The sequence below is a fragment of the Motacilla alba genome, chromosome Z, assembly GCF_015832195.1.
Source record: "Motacilla alba alba isolate MOTALB_02 chromosome Z, Motacilla_alba_V1.0_pri, whole genome shotgun sequence".
Classification (NCBI taxonomy): domain Eukaryota; kingdom Metazoa; phylum Chordata; class Aves; order Passeriformes; family Motacillidae; genus Motacilla; species Motacilla alba.
Window position 1 is genome coordinate 73,786,588 of NC_052046.1, and position 23,667 is coordinate 73,810,254.

The window sequence follows — 23,667 nt, forward strand, 5'->3', positions numbered from 1 at the left end:
GGAAAGAGCATCTGCTCACCAGAATGACTTCATCCATTATTTCATGCGTGATATTCCATAACTGAGGTGGAAACACTGAGGTATCAATGAATTTTGGGCTTTTCTGTCCCACTTCACCACCATCCCTTCGTTACATTTACATCCTGCTAATTGGGAGAACCTCAAATGCCTCTGCTGTGACACAGCTGGCACAAGAAAGAACCAGTTCTGGCCCTACCAATGTGGGGAGAGAGTGTCTCCTCCGGGAAGAATCAAAAATTTACTTACCACAGTATAAATTTGGGTAAAAGTCACAATACTGCTCTTAGAATCTCAAAGCATATGCCCAGCCTTTGACTGCACCTGTGGCTGCTCAGGGCTGAAAGGAATATTCTTTCCCCTCTTCCATTTTCCAGTAATACCAAGCCCTTTGGCATTAGGGGGAAAAAACCAAAAACTCACAGTACACTCCTTAATGTGGCAGTTTGGGGGAAAAAAATAGATTGACATCATATTATTTTAGGAGCAATAAACGTTGGTTTATGTACAAGGCATGTACTACATTTTTCTTTCTCGATTTGTCTCATGAGAGGAATTTTATGCGGCAAAAAGAAAGCCAGAGAATATTTTACAGTTCAAGTTCTAAAACAGACAGTGGGGTTGTATATGCGAGCGTAGGAGAGGAGAAAGAGAGAAAAAGAGGAAAACAGCAAGAAAAGGAAAAGGAAAAGGAAAAGGAAAAGGAAAAGGAAAAGGAAAAGGAAAAGGAAAAGGAAAAGGAAAAGGAAAAGGAAAAGGAAAAGGAAAAGGAAAAGGAAAAGGAAAAGGAAAAGGAAGTGAGGGACATGGCGGAATGAAGGAAGTGGCGGAAGTGGCGGAAGTGGCGGAAGGAAGTGACGGAAGGAAGTGGCGGAAGGAAGGAAGTGGCGGAAGGAAGTGGCGGAAGTGGCGGAAGTGGCGGAAGTGGCGGAAGTGGCGGAAGTGGCGGAAGTGGCGGAAGTGGCGGAAGTGGCGGAAGGAAGGAAGGAAGGAAGGAAGGAAGGAAGGAAGGAAGGAAGGAAGGAAGGAAGGAAGGAAGGAAGGAAGGAAGGAAGGAAGGAAGGAAGGAAGGAAGGAAGGAAGGAAGGAAGGAAGGAAGGAAGGAAGGAAGGAAGGAAGGAAGGAAGGAAGGAAGGAAGGAAAGAAGGAAGTGGTGGAAGGGATACAGAATGTCTTTTTCTAGGAACTGAAGCTATGATGACAATTAGCCCACTTGTTCTATCCCAAAATGCTCTTTTTATCTGGAGAAGTTTATTCCACTTATCACAATGATTTTCTGGCATTTTCTCCCCTGCTATTTCTCAAGCATTTTGTCATGTACCTTATAAGCATGCTTTTAATTGAAAGCCTGCACAAGCCCACTGGTCCTGCAGCAAGCAACCAAAATCACATCTTTAGCTGCAGCCCCTGCTCTTTTGGGGCATTATTTTGAACTATTAGTCATGTGGCAACACACAATCTTTTTCCCATGGCAATATATTTTTTATATTTCATTTTTCTTCATTGATATGACTAATATTTTGTTTGGGGCAAATCAGTCTTGTCCTGGACCCTTCTGCATGTGCAAAATTAATTGAGTTGCTACAGAAGTGGCAGTGATAGCTCAAGGTACTGCACTATCTTCATAATTTCTTAAATGCAAGTGAGTTTTGGAATCCATAATTAGAGTGAATGCATACATAGATATTGATATATGTGGCAAAAGGATTTTTGCATATAGATCTGAGTCCTGTACTTTGCAAATATTACTAATGAGATACAGAGAGGATTCTGCAAAAATATAATGGATTATTCTCAGTATCATCCCTTACTTTTGAAAAAAAAAAGGTGAAAATGTTATAGATTTATCTACAGGTGCTAATAAAATTGTTTTGGTTATAAAACACCTGAAGCAGCCTAGGGATAAACCGGAGGTTCTCAGTTAAATCAGCATAAGTCTGTAAGCTCCCCTCTGCTGCAGCTGGAGAAACAAATGTGTCTCTACCAGACACAATTTCAAACAGTGCCTACAGAACATGAGTGTTTGTTTAACCATAGAATCACATAATTTTTTCTTTCAGTAACTTTTTTTTCATCTCAGTTTTCTTTTCTGCTTTGTTTTGTGTTTTTCCCTGGCAAAACTGGAACATTTGTTCTAGAAAAATATTAATTTGTTTATAGAAACACTTGGGGGTTTTTGGAAAAGACACTTCTGTTGGACAGCACTTGAGAAAAAAGGTTTGAAACCAACTACAGCTAAAAATAGATGCCTTGCTGTGGTAATGTTACTGCACCACTAAAAATCAGCAGAGGGAGACATATTTTTGACTTTAAGGTACTGCCACAAACCCCATCCTGTGCTAACATGGTAATATTGCTGCAGAATTAGTTCACACCGGGCAGGCTCTGTATGTGGTCAGAATAAACTGGAAAAAAAAAATTGTATATAGGCCAGGAAGTCAAACAATTCAATTAAAGTGTGAACAAATACTTGTCTGAAGAATGTTTTGGGTTAATCCTTGGTTCTGTCAGTTGGACCAAGTGCCCACAGCATTTCCCAAGGACTCATGAATTGTGCTTCTAGTGTTCACTATTTAACTAGACATGTGACTGGAAACTCACTACAAGCCAGAGTAGTGAATATATAAGTAAGCCCAGAATCATTTTACTCACCACTTTCAAGGAAAAAAAAAAAAGCAATGGTTTAGGAAAAAATCCCACAATGAAATACAATCAAAAATCTCAGTGCTACTCTGTGTACATATAGGCACATTCTTTGCTGCTATTTTGGCAAAAAGCAACAAAAAAATTACATCAAATATGTGGAAATTCCTTTTCTGATGCCAAAAAACCTCCCACTGAAACTATGGGATTCCTGCTTGATGAGGTGCTACGTGTAAAATCCAAGAGCATGGTTTAAAGTTAAAAACTAATATTTCTTGTGCACTCTTTGAGCTAATGATGGGTATCAAAAAGGTAATGAATTATAGCAGAGGTAATACCCAGGCAGGCAGGGCCTACTGGAAGACACTTCTAACCAGGAATGAAATGCCAACTGCTTTTCTCCTCCTCAGGAAGTAGAAAGTTTTCATACTGAATTCTCCTCATTTAAGAAAAGTAGTAATACAAGGCTTGTCAGAAAAGTCCTAATTAACTGAGCAGCTTGGGAAAAAAAAAATTACTCTATAAAGAAAGATTAATAACTTCAGCAACACGTTCGCAAAGACAACACAAAATATTAACCAGCCACTCTGCACACATCCTCACTTGCAGCAGGAAAATATTCTGAAAGGTACAAGTGGGTATTTTTTATATTATTGATCAAATTTATCACTTAATCACTTCTAAAAACGAGGAAGATTTAAAAGATTGGCTGGGTTAGCAAGGATTAATCCACTCATTAAACTGAAAATGTGCAAAAACAACTGCAAGAAAAGGGAGTAAGTATTCCACACTAAGAAAGTTACAATCTGGGCAAATTCAGAGAAGTTTGGTACAGAAAAACACTTTCCTAAAAAAAAAAAAAAATTTAAGCCATATTGCATCACTATGTAAAAGACAGCTCATCTTTTCTGCAGTAGGACTTTTTAAGGTTTTCTCCACATGTAAACAAAACCTCTAAAAGGATTCCTGTTCTTCACAACAGAAGTATGAAAAACTACATTGTACCTATGAATAAAATTCCTTCATTTCTCTCATGAATAAACAAAGAGCTATAAGAAAGCTGGAAATGTGTAATCCCTATGTCTAGATCTGAGACGTCTCCTTGGATACAATGCAAAAACAGCAGGGAATGTGTAGGCATCCTCTGAACAGTATTTAATGTGAGGGCACTGTTCCTTGTATCTATGGAAGTCTAGAAAGGAATGTGGAAAGAGAAATTATTGTTCTATAATAAGTCTTTCTTCAGGAAGAGCCAGCAATAGTGGCCTAAAGACCACTTGTTAATTCAGTTTTAGCTTCTTGTGAAAATTTCTAAGTATCAAGTTTCAGCTTTGCTGGATATGGGGCTGGTGGGGTTGGTTTGTTTTTGTTTTTCCTTTGTTTTGAGAAAAGGAGAAGTGCACAAAAAAAGCTTGAATTTATTAAAATTACTTGGTTATTATTTTTGCTTTCATACAAGGCATCACTGCTGTTCTGTTTTAAACACAATTTATATGGGATGATAGACAACCTATTTTAAAAAGCTTTCCATATCACCAGCTAAACAAAACCCAAAACTATTCTAACATAGAAAAACCCCAACTGGTTTAGTTAACAACAGATCTACCAGTTTGGATTGAACTCAAATGTGCTCTGAAGAAGAGTAATCACCTAATTATACCATGACCTAGAATATGCAAAGTGCTATGAAGACATTGTGACACCTACTATCCCCACATCCCCACCACAGTTCTGCTCTCAATCACCTCATTGGAATTACTGTGGTGTAATTACACTGGGGAAGATGAAATCAGGATCTGGCCACATTGCTCAGCGTTTAACACTTCAGTTACTCCAGGCACAGGGAGAACGTGGCCAACTCTACAGCAGGTTTTATTAATAGTACAGAGAGTTTGGTCATTCAGGATGTGAAAATTACTCCAGTCAGACCTGCTTCCGTGGGAAATGAAGTTTAGAAGATGACAATTGATAAGGAGACAAGCCCAGCCCTCCATTAAGGACAAAAAAAAAAAAAAAAAAAAAAAAAAAAAAGGAAATTGGTCCTGCCCATGTGAGTCCACTTTTGCTGTTGCTTCAAGATCCCACTACCAATTAACTCAGGTCAGCCTAGCTGCAAGACATCAGCTTTCCTTACAGTAAACCTTGGCTTGAAATAGGTCCTATTTCAAAAGAAACCATGGAAAGAAACCATGTCTTTCAGTAGCTTATACCCTTCATTTGGGGAAAAAAACAAATGGTGATTTCAGCACACAAAAGACAAAGTATCTTCCCCTGCAGCAGAAGTCTCTCTAACACAGTAATTAGCAAAAAGGAGCACCAAAAACTGCACCTAGCTTATGTGTGTATACCACAAATAATGGTGTCCAGAGAGATTATTTGCCAGCGAGCACAAATAAAACATCTTAAAGGGGAGCAATGTGGGTACACATGAAAAGAGACACAAACCTGGATGCTGCAAACTTTCAGGCTGTCTCCTGCAATGCCTGGAAGAGGCAGTGTGAGGCTTGCCTTCTCTGCTCTGGTCACCCCAACACCCCCAGCCCCTGGGGCAGAGCCAGCATCTTCCCTCCCTGCAGAGCACCAGCACATTCCCACCCTCCCACGCACACTCCCCCCTCAGGAGTTACCAAAAACTGGGGCTGAAGAAGGGGACGTGGTCATTCTCTGCGACTGAGCAGAGAAATAAAAGTATCAAGGGATAAGTGTCAGGAAGAAAAAAGACCTATTCAGGCTAAAGACAATGCTGGCAAGAATAAACACGGGTGTAAACTGGCCAAGGAGCAATTCAGGCTAGATATTAGAATCAGGCTTAAACAGAGCCATGACGATCTTTGACAGCCCTCCAGAAGGAGCTGTGAAGACAAGAAGATTAAATGAATTTTAAGGCAAGGCCCAAGATGGATCTGAAAAGACTCTATTCTGCCTCTTTTGTTAAGGTTTATGACTATGACTCATTACCATGCTGCATTTCATTCAAATTTCACTTGCCCTCTCACACTGCTAAGACAGAAATATGCATGTCAGAGAATTACATGTTGAAACACAAAGGTTTACAACCTCTTTCCATAAAATTCCGTATCCACAAAGCACAAGTTCCTGCAATTTCACTCTCTTCAAAGCTGGAAGGGACAAGAAACCAGACAGAGCTGGTGTGAGTTCCAGGGTCCAACAAGCACTTTGAAACATATTCACCAAATAAAGACTTTTAAATGTCTCCAAAAAACGCAGGTGTGCAAATTACTCCTGATTCAGACAGGAGTTATGTTTCCAGCATCCCCTCAACCACTGTTAAACAACACCCCCACAAGCATTTCTCAGCTCATAAAAGCTTTATGAGCTGAAAAGTTCCTTCAGGTTTTGGTTGTTTTTTTTTATTTTTTTTTTTTTCTTTCCCAGCTGCTAATCCATGACCTTCCAGCAGCAGCCCTCACCACTAGGAAACATCAGAGCTGTGAGGACACAACAGGGCACCAGGTGGGAAATTCTGCATCCTCATAGAGAAAGACAAAACCCTGTGTCCCATCTGATGCCGTGGGAAGCTGTGCACGTGCTAACACCTCACACTGCAGGGGTGTTCGGCTTCCTCACTGTCATGATTCCATGGGAAAAGTTCCTGGCTCCACTTCAGTGGATGAAGGTCCCAGGCCCCTTCCATTCTGAAACACGTGTGGCCCTTTTTGTAGCATAAAAAGGGGTGTTTCCTTGTGTGCAAGGATATTTTCCTCAGTAATTGAAATAACTCCCTGAGATCTGCCCATGGGCTGTCAGAAAACGCAAGTCTTTCTACCCAGATTAATTTGTGCACCTGCCTCATATTTGCCCACATGGGAGTGTGTGGATTATTTGAACACTTTCTCAATGAAAACTGCTGTATTCCTACAAAAATTAACAGCTTTATCGGCTCAGCTCTGTGTTCTTTCTTATCAGCACCAGAACATGTCCTCCAGAATTCAAATTGAGCTTGACCTTCCACCAGGCCTCCAAATTACTTCTGTTTCCATGCCATGTTTTGGTTTTTTTCTTTAATCTAAAAGTAAACTTCCTTTGTGAGAGTTTTCATTGACTGCAAGCATGCATTTTAGAAGCTAGGAGTAAAGCTATTTATCTCTAGGATAAGAAAAGAAGTCCTCTAGGAGAACTTTCTTCTGGTCTAATAAATGTAAAGTCTTAGAAATTATAATATTTAATATCACCTTCCAGTTACTGTACTACTTCATATTAAGGGGGATGTGTGTATGAGACAGAAATATATCCTTGTCACTTTATTTAACTGAATTTAACTCCACACTTTTTGAGTGCAGCTTCAGCCTGCAGTAATAATGAAGAATAATATCCCCTGAAATTCCATACATCCATAACACATTCCATATATCAACAGCACATTCCAGCCCAAAGACTTCAAAGCTTTTCGGAGAAGTTGGTGCCAGTCTGGTGAGGGTTTGAGAAGGAGGACAAAGGCACAAGGAATCCTTCCTGCCTCTCCTTCCACCTGTGCTTAGCTCACCTGAGCCAGGGCTGTCCCCGCCAACACAGGCTCTCTCTCCTGCTCAATGAAAACTGCTAAAAATATCTCAGAATCTCAAGAATTCACACGTTTAGCACAGCCCCTTCTCTTCCACGCTGAATGTAAAACACTGCTCCAGCCTAACAAAGCCTAATGGCACCTCCATGGAGCACTTAAACATTATTGTGCCCACGCTGTGGATGGCAAATGGAGCTGCAGGGAGCAATATTCAGCTGTGTAATAGCAAGGTTTTTATTGTAATTGAGTGATAGGAAACAAAACATGGTGCTGAATTTCTGCTGAGCCCTGCCTCACTGTTAAACTGTTGCTTCTGGCAAAAGCTGAATAACAAGGAGGTGAAGAATGAGGGGGAAAGAATAATCTCATAAATAGTTCCAGCACTTCTGCAAACACAGAAAGGAAAATATATTCGTTTATAGACAATGCTATCTATATATAACCTCTTGTTATAATTCCTATGTGAAACAGTTATTTCTTGAAGGGCTCTGGTAAGCAAGCTGTCCTTTTTTAGGAGGCACTTTTGGACTCTTGACTTGAAAATCAGTGAAGGCCTTTGTTTATAACCCTCACAGATTAACTTTATCTAAAAATGCTAAACTGTATTACCTTGAAAACATGCCAAAGGAGGAAAAACCTTTGTTTTATCAGAGATGTAATGATGTAAACTGCATTTACAGTTTCCGATCAGCTAAAATAAAAAGCCAGAAGTACAGTTTATGCAGTTCTTTATGATAGTGGATCGATTCTCAAATGAAGAGTGATAGAATAATAAGTTAAACTGCATCCTAGTGAAAGGCACATGTTGGCAATATTTGCCAGATTCATTCCTCTTCATTACTCCCTCTATGCATTTTCTTCAGCACAAAGAAAAGTTTATGGACTAAGGAACAATGAAGGGAAACTGGGCCTGACAGGATTTTTCAGATGTTGTCTTTAATTTCTGTAGCAATAAAAGAAATCAATCCAAACCCTCAGAGAGAATAAATCTTTGGCAGTTCTAACTAAATTTGGGGTCAGTAGGTAGATGATGCCTTTAGTCTGTGGATAGCTAATTGGAGGAATTCCCACTGCCAGGGCCTGAAAACAGAAAAATGAAGAAAACTCCTTTTTAAAATTGCACTAGACACATAATGAGTCTCTCTGTGTTTAAAGAGAACACAGGTAGTGCCATATGACAAATTTAATAATATTTCAAGACAATAAACTTTTTTCCTCTCCTCACAGACTAAATAATTCTCAAAGGCAGATTTTTAAGGATTTATAACTTCATGTCTGCTTACAAACACCCTGACACATATGCATATCTATTCCTGGGAAATGCATGCACAGCTTTGAAAGTTTGTGGAGATGAAGAAGACAAACCCTGAAGAAAGTTTGTCCTAAAGACCTGATCACCCAAGGCAGAGTAAGAGCAGCTATGAAGAGCATCTCCACACTCTGTTCTTCAAATAATCCACTTTGAACCAAATCCTAATTTAATGAAACACAAAACCCACACTACTCTGAAAAAAAAAAAAGGTGTAAAATGAGGCTCTTCTCAATGAAGATGCAGAGAAATCCTACATCCACACCCTTCCAAACCATCCTACTTCTTCCCATCACCTGGAACACGCAGCTGCCCAGCACAATCCACTATCCTGTAGGAAATAAACTGTAGCATAAATCAAAAACCTAACAGGAAAAAATAGTTCACCATTACCTAGCTACTCATTATTAAGCCAAATTAAGTGAATTTCCACAGGTACAAAAGGACTTAATATGAGGGTTCAATCTTGTCTTCAGAAATTACCCTTCTGCTCTGACTGACTGGACTTGTATCATTTAATGGAGACTCTCAAGGCACTGGTAACATATAAAGACAAAATAATGATAATATACCCCAGAAACCAAAGTTTCAGAGCTATCATTTTCTGAAATAGAAGGCTAAGTTACTATTGCTATGACTTGTGCAGATTTGCACCCTGTAAACATAAAGTAGGGTAATAAGCACAATGTATAAAAAGATAGCAAGCCAAGGTATTACATGTCCAAAGAGGATATGGCACATCTCAAGGAAAAAAACACTACTGGCTTTTGATTTTTGAATGGAACCCTGCCAAGAACAAACCTGACAAAACCATCCAGAAGACTCCCATAAATTATGAATTCTGCTGGATGAGTTCTTCAGAGGCACGGAGGTTGTGGCCAAGAACCAAAGAGAAAACAGTTTCTGACACAACCATTCAAAAGACATGCATGTAGTTAAGGTATATGTGACCAAAAAAAAAATTCCATTTTTACTGTGTTCCTTCAAAAAAAATAAAATAATTATTATACAACCATAAGACAATTAAACACAATAAAACATTGAACCTAACAGAAATTCTGTGCTTTGTACTGCTTGTCAGTTCCTTTACTTTTTTTTGTTTTAAAATGTAATGTTTTACTGTGACATCTTAAATAACAGTCAGTTGGCAGGATTCTTTGATGTAAAACTGCACACCTTCAACATTTGCAGTATGGAAACATATTCATCATCAACCCCAACAGCTCACTGCTACTTTAGAAGTTTCTGTTCTGGATACCCATGGAATTGAAGCTACATACACATGTACAGAACCATCAGCTAAAAAATGTGGCAGAATTAAATATTGCATCAATTTGCACCACATATTCCCTAAGACGGATTTTTAAAATGCTGTGATATGCTATTAAAAAAAAAAGAAAAAAAAACCCATTCCTCCAAATCACAGGAGGCAGTAGAGTGCTTTAACCATTTTTTAGCTGACTACACTGTACATGGCATTGTTAATTGCTACAGACCAATGGAATGTTAAAATAATCCAGTGCTTTGTTTAGGACTAGTAATGCATGGAATGGAAGCTGTGAAATTAAAATGCTTGTTTCACAGACAGCTGGAGTTAAATCGGTGACTTGACAACATTAAAAAAAGAAAACTGGACTGTAGCCATCATGACTTTGAAAAAGAAATAAAACAGTTTCATATTCATTTTTACGTAAAAATAATTCTTACCACACAGCAAATATAAAAAACATTTCTGAGGGGCTTTTAACGGACAGAAAAATAGACCTACCAATATTCAGTAAGTTGCTGTCTAGACAAAAGTGGTACTTTGCATCCTTCAGTGATCCAAGAAACATCTCCAGCATATTCTAAAGCACACCTGTTTGTCATGACAAACTGTCCACTCTGATGGACTGCGGGTCTAAAAGGCAAAATCTTACCTGTGTCATTGCCTGTGATTTGAATAACATACAATCTTATGTCATTATCAGGGTGTGAAGTAGAAGGAGACACCTCCTGAGGTTGCAAGGCCTCTGTGGCCTCCTTCACTTGGGGTGGAGCAGTAGGTCGTGCCACTGCTGTGGCAGTGGATGCTGTGAAATATTCCTTATCGATTTCTGGCTCCAGCATCTTTCCTGGCAGATCATCCTCAGCGGTGGCTTTGCTGGGAGAAACAGATTCGTCAATTATGATGATGTCATGGCTTGTTACCTCCTCTTCTTCCTCAGGAATGATGCGTGGAGACTTCTGAGTGACAAAAGACTTGGTTGCAGATGTGGGCTGAATTTTGTCTACAGCACCAAGGGAAGGGGTTGTCACGCTGCTGAGAGTTGTTGCCTTATCTGTTGCAGTAGCTACAAATACAGCTGGCCTGGTTTTCTCAGGTTCTGTAGTCATTCCTGAGCCTTCTGTAGCTTGGCTTGGAGAAGCTCCCAGAGTCAAGTCAGTAATGCTTTCCACAGTGGAACGTCCTGCTGGCATCGTATGGGAGGGTGACACAGAATCCCAGCTCACTGCATCATCTTCCTCCCTGGTGGGGGTTCCTGGGCTGTCCTGTGTCTGTGCTTCGGTTCCAGCAGTTATGGGCATCACCTCAGTGACCTCATCCTGGTCAGGAGCAGCTCCAGCTGTTGGAGTCACTGTGAGGTGCAACCAGCTGCTGGTTTCCTCAGGTGCCAGAACTCCTCTATGGTCTGTGGACGTCACTGCAGGCACAGGTGCCTCTGTGGATGGGTACATCTCATCATAAGCTGAGCCTGTCTCATCCAGTGTCTCCTGAACTGCTGTTTGAGGCCATTCAGATCCTGGTGACATCTCTGGTTCGTGTGTGTGGGCAGGTGTCACAGACAGTGTGGCAGTTCTTGGTTCCAAACCTTGGTCCAGTGTGGAGAGTTCTGGGAACACCTTGCTATCTTTTGCAGTTGTTTCTGTTGCTTCTGTATGAAAGACATCATCAAAAGGAGTCTGATCAGTAATTGGCATATCTCTAGTGACCTCACTCTCTACAGTAACTGGAACTAGGGAAGCATCATACTCCTTCTGTGGAACTGCAGTATCTACCTTTGTTACACCTGCAAATTTAATAGTTCCCTCTGTCCCTGATGTCTCATCTCCTTCATGCTCAGTTACCCCCACAGCTGTGGGCACAGCACTTGGCCATACAGTTACACTTGGGGAGCTAAAAAACCCTATGGTTGCACTGCTTTCTTCCACTGGTATTTTGGATACTGTGGTCATTTCCAAATCCAGGGAGCTGCTCGTGTGGGATACACTCGGAGTGTTTCTACTCTGACCAAAATCAGCTGATACCACTTCTTCGTCCCTTGTGGTCTCTGCTGGCTCCCTGCTTGTCTCAGTTGCATCTGTAGCTGCTGAAATTGGAGTTCCTGGATGCACTGTGGATTCCACAATGTGCCCTGGAGATGATGTGGGCTCCATTCCAGAGAAGCCATCCTCTGTAGCAAACTCAATCACTCTTCCAGTGTGAGATGACTCTTCTGTCATATACCCCTCCTCTTTATCTGTTGGCAGCCACGTGCCAGAACCTGGGGGGGCCTGTGTGATCTTCTCCCTTGCAGAACACCCCTCAGATTCTGCTTCAACACATGGAGAAATGGCAGCTGTGGAATGAGGGACCTCCACATCTGCTGTCATCATTGATGGCTGTTTTGTTTCCTCCTGCTCCTCTAAGACAGCTGATGCTTCTGTCTGCTGAGATGAGGGGATAAGAGACATGGTGCCTTCTCCAAAGCTTGGCAGGGCATCAGTGCTTCCTGAGATGACCTCAGATTCTGTTTGATCAGCAGCTGACACAGAAAAGGATACAGGTGTTCCAGATGCCACGGTGGGCTGCACATCCCTCAGGTCCTCTCTGCTCCCTTGAGCCGAGGCCTCACTGTCAAATGCTGTTGCAGAGCTAAATTTAACCCAGGGCGTTGACTCTTTCACTGCAGAAAACTGTTCAGTGGTTACTGCTTGCTCATCCAGGAGTGTCTCTGATGCAGCAGGCCCTTCTGATCTTGGGGCATGACCAGTAGCCACCCCACAACCTGTGCCAGACACAGCAGTGTGCATGCTCTCACTGCCCTCCCTCTCTGCAGACTCAGCGGTGAGCAAAGCTTTAGGGATTACAACAGTTGTAAGTTTCTCATCAGATTTTGCCTCCAGTGATTTTTTTGTGGGTGCATTTGTGAAGTGGGCACCGTGAGACATATCCTCTTTTGTTAGTGAGTCTGAAGTCCCTGTCCTGGCAGCCTCTCTCCGAGAAGTCTGTAAGAAGCTATCTGTAGCTGTCCTCAGAGGACCCACTTCTATTTGTTCAGTCTGATTATCATCATCATGCCTTTGTGCATCTCCCGTTTCAGCATCTTCCCAAAAACCAGTGGAACTCTTAGCTACAGCTGTGCTATCCTGAAAAATTACAGAGGTCAAGAAAGCGTCCTCAATGCTTTCAGACCTACCTTGTTCCTCGGGCAACTCTGCTTCAGAGTAAGTGTGATCCAGTTCCAAATCTGGGGCCGTGGTGTCTGTTAGCCTGGGTGAGACATCGTATTCAGTCCTTCCCAGTGTGTCATAAGTGAATGTTTCGCCGTCGGTGACAGTCTGAGGTAGAAGGGTGGTTAGCGGAATGTTCTCCATGAGCACCTCCATCTCCCTCTTCTCCTCAGCCACATCAGTAGTCATTTCTGCGTCTTCTTCAGACTCTGGGGTTGTTTCCTCCAAAGAAACTGTTTGGGTGGCAGGCACTTCAGTGAGTGGAGTCTCAGAGATGGGAGGTTCGAGAGGAGCTCCAGCAGGCGACCATATCACACTGTCAGTTCTCAGGGATGTCACAGGCTCAATGGTGGTAGGCTCTGTCGTGACTTTTTTAGCTTTAAAAAAAAAAAAAGGGAAAACAAGAAAAGGTACAGTCAGTACACAAGCTACTTTAGTTCATTAGTTTGAATGTCCCCAACAAAAAACAAATGCCATGCTGAAAAATAAGTGTAAGGTTCAAAGTCTCTAAGTAGTTCTTTAGCGCATTGAATGACATGCAATAAAACACTGTAAAGCTGTAGAATACCTAACTTAAAGTCAGAGGAAGTGAAAAAAATAGCAATATTGTTCATATTTGTGGTTTATATAATTACCCCTAGAAGTCCTTGTGTTACACGAGTGACCATCAGCCTGCCAGGTACTGATCTGGGGACATAAAAGTTTATTTCAAGATGTCACAAATGAGGAGAGCTGTGGGTTTTCTTCAAAGCTTGAAGCAGCACCCAGCTCAGTCGTATAAAGGGAGTGAAATAATGCTTTAGTTTATTTTTGGCACATAATTACAAACTGCAAAAAGGAATCCTCACTGCAGTGAGAGTGTGCTCAAGCAGCAGGATCAAGCATGCCACCAGAAAATGCTGCTGCTGCCCTGCCTTTAAATTATGCTGGGAGAAATTTATTGTGGGGAAAGGTGAGAATGTTGAACTGTAAGATCACAAACTTAATGCTACTAAAATGATGTTGATCTTTTGAAAACACTTCAAAGATGCACATCTGAAACTCCTCCACACACAGAAATGCTTCCATGGGAGTGCTGAACATGCAAAGGCAAAGTGCTGAACCCTCTGGATGATGGAAAAGGTGAGGGAGTTGCTATCCTAGATGAACAGGAGGCACAAAGAAAGGTCCTTCCAGTGAGCAAAACTGTGATGTTTTAAACAACCTGGTGGCCTTGCTGCTTTTCTACTCCTTTTAGCCCACATTTGCATGTCATCTGAGGAGGAAATGTGTGCCAGCACTGCAAGGTGTGTCAGCAGATTTTAAATTCCTGGGAAAAGGGAGTGCTCAGAAAAGAGGTTTTCCTCAGGAAAAGCCCAGGTTGGTACCATCTTCCCTTCTGCCAATTTTTCCAGGTCTGTAATCTTCAGAAGGGCAATGGGAGCAGATGGGTGGAAGATGTGAATGTCTTAAACCAATGCTAAGTTAGTTAACTGCTAAGTGACTGAGAGTCAAAAGCCTTATAAGGATGCAAATAAAGAGCAAAACACAGCTTCTAAATCACACTAAGCATACGAAGAATGCATTAAACAGTCTGTGCTTTTGAGGACTCCTTGTTTACCAGACAGACATGACTACACCTAGAACTTCTGGCAAAATAAAATCTTGCTTAGCATGTAACAGTTCAAATAAATCTCTTCCTGTTGCACACAGAAATCAAAACAGTTACATTATTTTACAGTTTATACTTAAGCATAAGCAACATGCATGCACAAATCAGGTTTTTTCACATATCCATTGCTAATTAGGTGCCCCTTTGATAGCTGCAGATACGAATTCTGCATGTGCAAGTCAGGGTCATACAAATATTTGTTCCGTTTCACACATTCAGCTTTGAAAATGCCACCTTTGCAAAAGACCTGTTTGAGTCACTCTGAAGCAGGAGGGACTGGACAGAGGATGACTGCTCAAAATTTCTAGAAGAACGTGTAGAATTACAGAGCAGGAAAATGAGGTAAAAGGGTTGATATTTCAGCTTTCCTGAACGAGAAGTGAAAGTGAAAAGGAAATTGTGACGGCAAGAAAATATGACATAGCTATGTTTAGAAGTGGTGGTGTTCTTTGCCAGCAGAAAAAAAAAAGGAGCAGATTCCTTTCACTACCACAAATTAATTTTTTTTTGTGGATTTCCAAAGAAGATTTAGCTATATATATATATATATATATATATATATATATATATATATATATATATATATACACACACATACATACACACACATATATATGTCTATATATATACACATATATATACATATGTGTATGTGTATATATATATATACACATATATACATACACATAGAAAAATGATTTTTATTTCTTTATTTAAAGTTAAAATATTTTTTCCTCCCCTGTCTGCATGGGGCTGGTTTAAACCTCACAAGTTTTGCTTCCCAGCTTGGGAAATGAAGGATGCACACAAGTGCTGTGTGCTGCTGAGTGGTAGCTGTTAAATCTCTACCAAAGAATTCATCAATTTCCCTCAACAGCTATTTTTACTTTTCTTTTTTTTTTTTTTTTTTTTTTTTTTTTTTTTTTTTTTTTTTTTTTATGGCAAAATGGAAAGGAGGCAGGAAAGTCTCAATCTATGCCTTCTAATCACAGGATCAGTTTCCTTAATGTGGATGGAACTGGTTTTGCAGCCAACACAAACACTCACTCAGGCTCCAGCTGCCACACTTTGAGTGACCATTAGGATCACCCTCTGAACAAATATGAAAACGTTAATACCCTCTAACAAAAATGAGGGCAATGTGGATAAATTTTTTTTAAATCTGTGGAAAAAAAAGGTAGGTTTATTTCATCGCTGCTGGGAAATTGTGTACACTTACTCACAACCACTTACGCAGCTTCCAGATTTCCAAGAAATGCTTGGAAGTCCCAAGAGGTCACATATTTATGCCTGGGATGCAGATATTTATTATTCATGACTTATTATCTGCTAATGACTTGACAGAATAGGTACACATTTATTATGCCAACCTGAAAAAACACCAAGCATATTTAGTTTGCTTATATGAATAACTGAATCAATAAATATTACCTTTATAGAGTGTTATAAGTAGAGCCCATATTTTTTAAAAGTTTATCAATAAACAGCCAGATTTTCTCCCATGGAAATTGTGTGCAATTTAGCTCTGGTTAAAATCAACTGGAGTGACTCTAAAGTCACTTTGTCTAAACAATCATATGCAAGTTTTTTCACTCACATCATTCAGGAGTGAATAAGCAAACTTATTTGTGTAGATAAAAAAAACCTGACAGCGCTTCTTCAATGAGAAATATATCCATGGGTTAGGTTTTTTTTTTTCTGTTTGAAAAGAAAAAAAGAATAAACAAATGGAAGGTTGCTTTTTTAACAGACAACACCAGTTTGAGCTGTCCTCCACTCCACCCAGATGTTTTGCATTACTGTCCTCCTTGCATCATGCGTGCAATATGCTATCTCCTTTGTCCTCCTTCTGGTTCAAGACATGACACAGATTTTCCTAATAAAATGCATGAACATATTAGCAGCAAGAAAGCAAATTATCTCACCAACAGCTGCTCATATCAAAGACTATCTACTGGATTATTTTTTTTTGTTTTAATCAATTCTTTCTACATTGAACAACATGCATGAAGTTGATTTTGGAAGGGCTGTATGACTTTGCAGAGATGTTACACTTCTTTACTCTCTATTTATTTATTTTATGCTTTTAGTGTACAGCATTTTCTTCGTCTTCTTTTCCACCATGACTTAAACAAGGATTCAAAATTACGGAACAATATTGAAACTTACTATTTTTTCAAAGAAATCACACTGCACAACTTCAGACATGGTTTAACTTCGCAATTAACAGATAAGGATTTTGGTATGTTCTGCGCTGTTTTATTTGGGATTGCTATTAGTGTACTTTATGGAGGAGAAATGCTTATTTTAAAAATTATATATATTATAATTTGTACACATGGTTTTTCAACATTACCAGATCTACCCATGTAACTAACTTGAACCACTTGAGCAATTTTTCTGCACTCAGAAATACTGTTTATCTGTTTACATTTAGGTATGTACCTAAGAACCTGGAAGGACATAGACCCTACAGGCAGAGATTGTTTTGAGTCATTGCTAACAGCTAAAACAGCAAAAATTTGCTTTAAGTAGGAACAAAAGCTGGAAATAGTGAATTCTTTCTGTGAATTACAGCCAAAATAAATTATTACAAAATATAAATAATGTTGAGACGCTCAAAATTAATGTTTGAAATCTTTGAGCCCAATTTGAGCACGATGCCAATGCAGAGACCTGCCTTGCTTAATTTTTACATATTTTTAATGTTAATTTGTTAAGTTTCTTCTTGGTGTCTCTTCCTTCCCCGCTACCAACCCTGGCAGAGTGGACAGCCTTGAATGTTCCCTTGAGTCCAAAAGTTTTGCCAGCTGGAGTTTAGATTACTGGCAGAGCCTTCCAAGCTGAACAAGTCTAAGATTAAGAACATATTAAAAAAAAAAAAAAAAAAGAAGAAGAAATAAAAAAAGAAAAAAAGAAAAGAAAAAAAAAGAAAGGAAAAAAATTGGTGCTCTGAGTTACAGACTGAGCAAGAAGCCTAAGAAGCCTCTGATCATGGCACTGATCCAGCACCTGCTCATTCCCACTTTTCCAGAAGCGGTGGTGCACAAGGCATGTGGGATTTTGTTCATAAATAATGAGACTTTTGGTAGCAGAATTCAAAATTTGACAGTGCAGCTGTAAGAATTTCTCTGTAACTCCAGGTGTATACTCCCACTCACCTACACTCTGTTTTGACGTCAAAATCAAAGGCAAATGTAATGAGAAAAATATGAAAATTTAAGTGCAGGATCCATTCCTGCTTACAAAGCATGTGCCATATCAGAGAAAACCAGTGGAATTCTTAAAAATACCCAGAAATTTGAAAGCTATCAGGCTGTCTTATTTGCGAGAAAAACTTATAATGAAAAGTTTTGCATCTTCTTCACACCACTGCCCAGGTCTTTTCTTCCAGCTAAGAAAACAGCAGAGGCAGCAGCTCTTTTAGCTCTGTGAACACAAACATTCTTAAGTAAAACCACTTGCTATTTCATAACTTCTGAAGTCAGATGGTTGAAGGGGGAAAGATATGTTATCTCCTGGTTTCCCCACATGCAAGTGTAGTTCTGTGAACAAATTATAACCTGCCAATCTATCCACAAAAGAACAATAGCAAAAAGCATTTCTCTTTCCACATTATTTATTATGAAACTGCCAAAGAGGACAAAAAAAAAATCAGCAAGCCTCTTTAGTCAGCTCTTCCTAATTAAATCTGTAACCCAGCACCAAATAAAAGCAATAATCTTTGATTTGTGACCACAAAAAACAATTGAAGAACAAAAAGGGCCAAGATTGTCACTTGGGTAAGAACTGACAGCAGAATTCTTGGTGCTCTGCCCCCCCACCTGGAGTGAAAGGAGGGAAATCACCCCTGTGTGCCATGGATGATGCCCAGACCCTACAGCTGCTGTGGAGCAAAAGTGACAAAGAGCAAAATCAATTCATGTTTTCTGCACTTGGACATTTAAAGGGGTGGACCTTCCACTTCTTCACATTGTTGCTCATCCTGTCCTGTTACCTGACCTACCCAGTGACTTGAGGCAATGAAAGGAAAATGCCTCCAGCTATTTCTTCTTCTCTTTCCTCTCGCCCTCTGGCCATAATGTTTGCACTTAAAAGTTGTTCTTAGAGCAACCAGCTTTGAATCACTCAGGCAAATCCAAGTTCACTTGCTCAGGCAAAAGAAGCATCTCCTCCCCAGCACTTCATGGTGCTCCAAACAGCTGATCCTCATACATCAGTCAGGTTGGCAAATCTCTGTTCCTACTTTACACAGCATTCAAAAGGTTGAGCTGCACCCAGCCACTCCATCCTTCCCCTCCTTCTCAGGGTGAGACACTGCTGCTATGAACAGCTTGGGCTGGTTTGGATGGATTGAGGTCTTCTGGCAGTTTTCAGCATGGTCTAACTGAGCTCTCAAACCCCTGAGGAAGAGTGGGGTGAGGAAGCTGCAAGAAGCTGTCAGTGTGCTGCTCACCATGGGCCCAGCAGAGAGAGGCAGAGATTTACTGCAGCCACCCCTGGGCCAAGAAATCACCAGGGATCTCTGCAGCAGTGGGGGACTTGATAAACAGCATATTTGAGAGAAGAACCTAAATCTACTTTCCTAGAAAAATAATAAAAGGCTGGAGAATGTTTGTCCAGGGGTAATCTCTTTGCACAGCTTCCCCTTCACAGATAGCCAGCCTAAACAGAGCCAGCAGCCTTGCACAGGCTGTGGTCAGTGTCCTCACTTTGGGATCCTCTCCTGCCCAAAGGCATTTTCCCATTCTGATACTGGACTCTGAAATGTTGGAGCACACTGTGTTTATTGTGCCCAGAACTGTACTTCTTCAGAGATAAATGTCTTTTTGAGTTTTTTTTTTTCTTTTTCCCCTTCAGATTGGCAATTCTGCTCCTCGTGCGTCGCCACGCCCGATGTCTTCATTATTCTGCGTCCGTTCCCAAACTGATCAGAAACCCGCAGATCTCCCGTAACACAGCCCCTGACATCAGCCTGGAAATAATTCCCTCATCCAGGAAATAGCTGGGACACGCAGCTACCGACGGTTGCTGTGGAGAAGGACAGAACTGCCCGGCTATTCAAGGTTTTCCAAGCTAAGTCACATGCAGCAGAAAGGGAAGACAGCGTTTCTCCTGCCAGCTTTTGAGCTGTGCCTAGCAGTCTTTATCCTTCCTGCTGCAGGACAAGAGGAGCACTGTGGACGCTTCCTGAGCTTGCCATCCTGGTGGCTCGTGCTGTAGGATGCCTCAAAGCCCTGTGGAGGTCATGATTTCCTATATTTCTCCTACAAAATAGCGCTGTAATTTTTGAGCTTTAGAGGGATGAAGCATCAAAGCAAGAGGGCCTCAGCCCTGAACAGTGGCAGACTTGGATCTGCTCTCAACAGGGCCGTATTGGAACAATCAAAGCAGCATGGACTCCATTCCTGAGGAACACACATGGCAACACCATCCCACAACTGGAATTTTCCAATCTCCAGCTAAAATCAAGCCGCGATGCCAAACCAAAGTGGTGTAACAAAAGAGAAGCAATAAAGGTGCACGAAACAAAGTCAAAATGAGAGAGGAAAATGGGAAAGAGAATGGGTAAATCCAGAGCGAAACGGTCAACACGTGTTTTGAGTCAAAGTGAAAAATGTTTTGCTGAAAGATTCGCCAAAACCAATACAGGTCTATGAAAGAATTCAGCTTTAATAAATCAATGTTTCTGAGCAAAAAAAGAAGATTTATGTTTCAGAAAATCCAACCTTCTCTGTGGACAGACCTCATCAAGTTCAGCTTTGTTGCAGGTATGTAAGTTAAAAACCTGAATGCATTTTGATTAGTGCATTTCTGGAGTACAATTTGTTCTACAGGGATAAAAAGGTCCATCCAAAGTCAGCTGAAGTCTGTGACAAGATTTCTACAAACTGCAGTGAATTTGACCTGGAGAGACTGGGAGGCTGAAGTACAGGATTAAGTAAATCCCCTATAGCTCTCTGAAAGAACTAATTATTAAATATGTATTTTAAATGATTTAAATTATATTAATCATTTTCTTAATGATGAAATGTTTTCATCTCTTACAAATTAGCATAAGTGCTCAGCAACAGCTGTTCATTTTTTATTTTTTTTTTTAATTTAAACATGTTAATATAACTCCTATATGTTAACACTTGAAAAACTTTCCCTCTGATGATGGCCTCCATGGAGCTGCAAGTACTTAATCATGTGTCTAACCTGAAACATTTCAGGCCCCATCAGATACATGATTAGGTATCTCTCAGAGAGAAAAAAAAAAAAAAGGAAAAAAAAAAAGAAAGAAAGAAAAGGTCTGGCGAAAGCCTTGGAGGTATGAAATGAAACACACAGATAATGTTTCAGAAACTCAGACCCATGTGGTTTTTGAAGAGTGAAAAGCACTTGTGATCAAAGGGGAGAAAGTTTCAGGGGTTTTTAACAAGGCTTTTAGATTTTAAATCATGTATTATTAGTCTGGGGCACTCTTATTTTCATAAAGTCAAGACACTTCATACAATGTAATTTTGTACCTATAACACTGCTGAAGTCAAAATCCTGAACTTAACTGTACTTTAAAAGTTGTCCAGGTTGGCTGCTCTACTGAAACTAGTGAATATCATTTTTAAATTGAATTTACTCCCTGTGTTTTTCATGTATTTCAATAAATATGATTCCTCTTTAAAACCAAGCAAAATGCTCAAAATACGGATTGAGGTTTCTTAAAACCACAAATTAAAATTAACATTTTGAGACTTTCCAGCACAGAGACTCATAATCACGAAACAGTAGTCAGGAGCCCGAGCAGGATGAAGGAGATATTCCCTTTCTCAAATGCACAGTTTGTCTTTGTGAAGACTGAAACAGCTTGAATAAGCACAGAGGTGCTGTGGTGTGACTGCAAGTCCAGGTGAGGAGGGAGAGACATCCATGACGTGTGAGACACACAGTGAGAGCTGTGAGCAGGGGGCTGGGGTTCCACTGAGAGCCCAGGTCCTGGGCAGGACAGTTCTGTTGTCCGGCACTGTGGGAATCACTGTGACAGCTTAATGCCAACCCCAAAGCAGGCAGAGCTGGGGGACAACAGATTTTGTGGTGGACTGAAACTCTGAAACTGAGATAATGGGAAATTTCAGAAGAAACTTCCAGACAAAGGATGATTTGAAACAAAGGGCTTAAATTCAAGCCTTCTGCTCTCATGCAGAGCCTTTTTTTTTTTTTTAATCCTCTCCCTTTTTCTCCCCAAAGAAGGGACTGGCTCCAAGGCCCCAGTGGGAGAGAGTGACTCACTCTAAAGCCACTGCACCAGGCAGCTGCTTGAGATGTGGAGGACCAAGATGCTGGGCAGGGAGTCTCATTACTCACCACTTGCATAAATCTTTTAGCAAAAGCAGTGAGGAATCACAGCTGGTTCCTGTGAGATCCAAAGCACCTTCTGAGAGGGAGAGAGAGATTTCAGTAACTTCTGAAATTTGTGGCACCCTGAAGGAGGGTACAGCATGAAACCCCTGCATTTCCCTACACAAAGGCAGATGCATCTGGCAAAACCTGAGTCCTCTTGCCAGCAGTGTTCAATTAGTTCTGATATTCTGTTGTTTGTAATTAAAAGTGCTGGAGAGCTGTTCAGTCTCTACCAAATTGTTTTGGTTCTGTTTAGTCTTATTTTCTCTTGTAAAAAGTTTGATAGTCCTGAACTGTCTATTCCTGGGTTGCAAAGTGATGAAATATTTATTCTTTATATACCCAGGGAAAGACTTCTCAGGAAAAGTCTTTATATAAAAGACAACAACCCAATACCTATCGAGGTCACTTTTAGAACAAATGGTATGTTACCACAAAGTGTGCTAACTAAAACTTCTGGAAAGAACATTGTAAAGGCACATCTTGCTTGAAAGCAGTGAAATTCACAAAAACAAACAGCAGGTTGGAATTTGTCCTAACTAAAGACTAGATTACAGGCAAAATGTTCAGTTCTTACCCCAGTCTTTTAGAGGGACTTATGAAATACACCCTCATTAAAGTCTTTTTTATCCACAACACTTTAAACAGGTCATAAACAATCTGGAGTAGGAACAGAAGGAGTGATATGACAAAATGCTACTCTGCAGATTAGAGCACAGACTCCTGGACTTAAGTCCTTTTTCCTGTAACCAGTTCCATTAGGACTATTTCCACATGCAAAGTTTTGGAACATCATACCCACAAACTATAAAGGAAAATTAAAACAACAAACCAACAGTGTCTGAGAACAGCCAGACCATAATGTTGCAGCAGATGTTGGGATTTGTTCTCAAAGAGTAAGGTTTGCTCATAAATGGGGCTTCAGTGCCTGAGCTGGAAAGATCTGCAGCTGCAGTAAGTTCATTATCTACAAAAATGGGGACAGTACAAACTGCACATTTCAAGTAGTTCTGAGTTACAGTCACTGGACTGAGTCCAAAAAACCTAAATATTCATAGTTAATGACCAAGTTCTGAACTTTTACCTCAACACAACGTAATGTCAGTCATGCTATTTGCAACAAGGAACTTCCTTGGACAGAGAGGCCTGCAGGGAAATAGTTGAGCTGTCCAACCCCCCTGTGCTGAGGCTGCAAGTCTCAGGGAAGCAGGATATTCAGCTGGAAAGCTGGTGAACCTTTTAGGACAACAGGAGCCCATTCAAGGAGAGGCTGCACCATAACAGAGCCAGGCGGCTGGCACTGAAGATAGATGAGCTTACAGGGCAATATTTGACCCCAAAAGAAAGCTGACAGGTGTGGAGGACATCTGGTTTAGATTTGTGAAGTCTACCATGTGAATGTGGCAAGTGCTTGAAGTGCCTGTGAAAATACCAGGAGGGAAACAAGCAGCAGTAAGAAAGGCAATTTAGACCACCCACTGGCCCATGAAACACTGAGTAAGAAAGAAGAGAGAAAGTGATGGGACAACATGCCTGGGATCCAGAGATAGCTCCCAAATTACTGGCATTGAGAGACCTGAAAATGGCCAGCCTTGTTCACAGCCTGTGAACAGCTTCCCGTGCTGCCATCATGGGAGACAGAATATCCATTGTTCACCTTAAGGACGTTTA

The 23,667-nt window shown here is 40.6% G+C and overlaps 1 protein-coding gene across 5 annotated transcripts in view; it reads right to left on the minus strand.

The window, feature by feature from the left end:
* Positions 1-23,667, minus strand: part of VCAN (versican) — a 99,067-nt gene that overhangs the window by 40,244 nt on the left and 35,156 nt on the right. For 2 of the 5 annotated variants that reach the window (XM_038124979.1, XM_038124982.1), the window contains one exon: positions 10,412-13,342. In XM_038124979.1, the coding sequence (XP_037980907.1) occupies positions 10,412-13,342 (2,931 nt within the window). The remainder of the gene's footprint in view (positions 1-10,411; positions 13,343-23,667) is intronic. The other 3 variants (XM_038124981.1, XM_038124983.1, XM_038124980.1) reach the window with 2 other exon arrangements.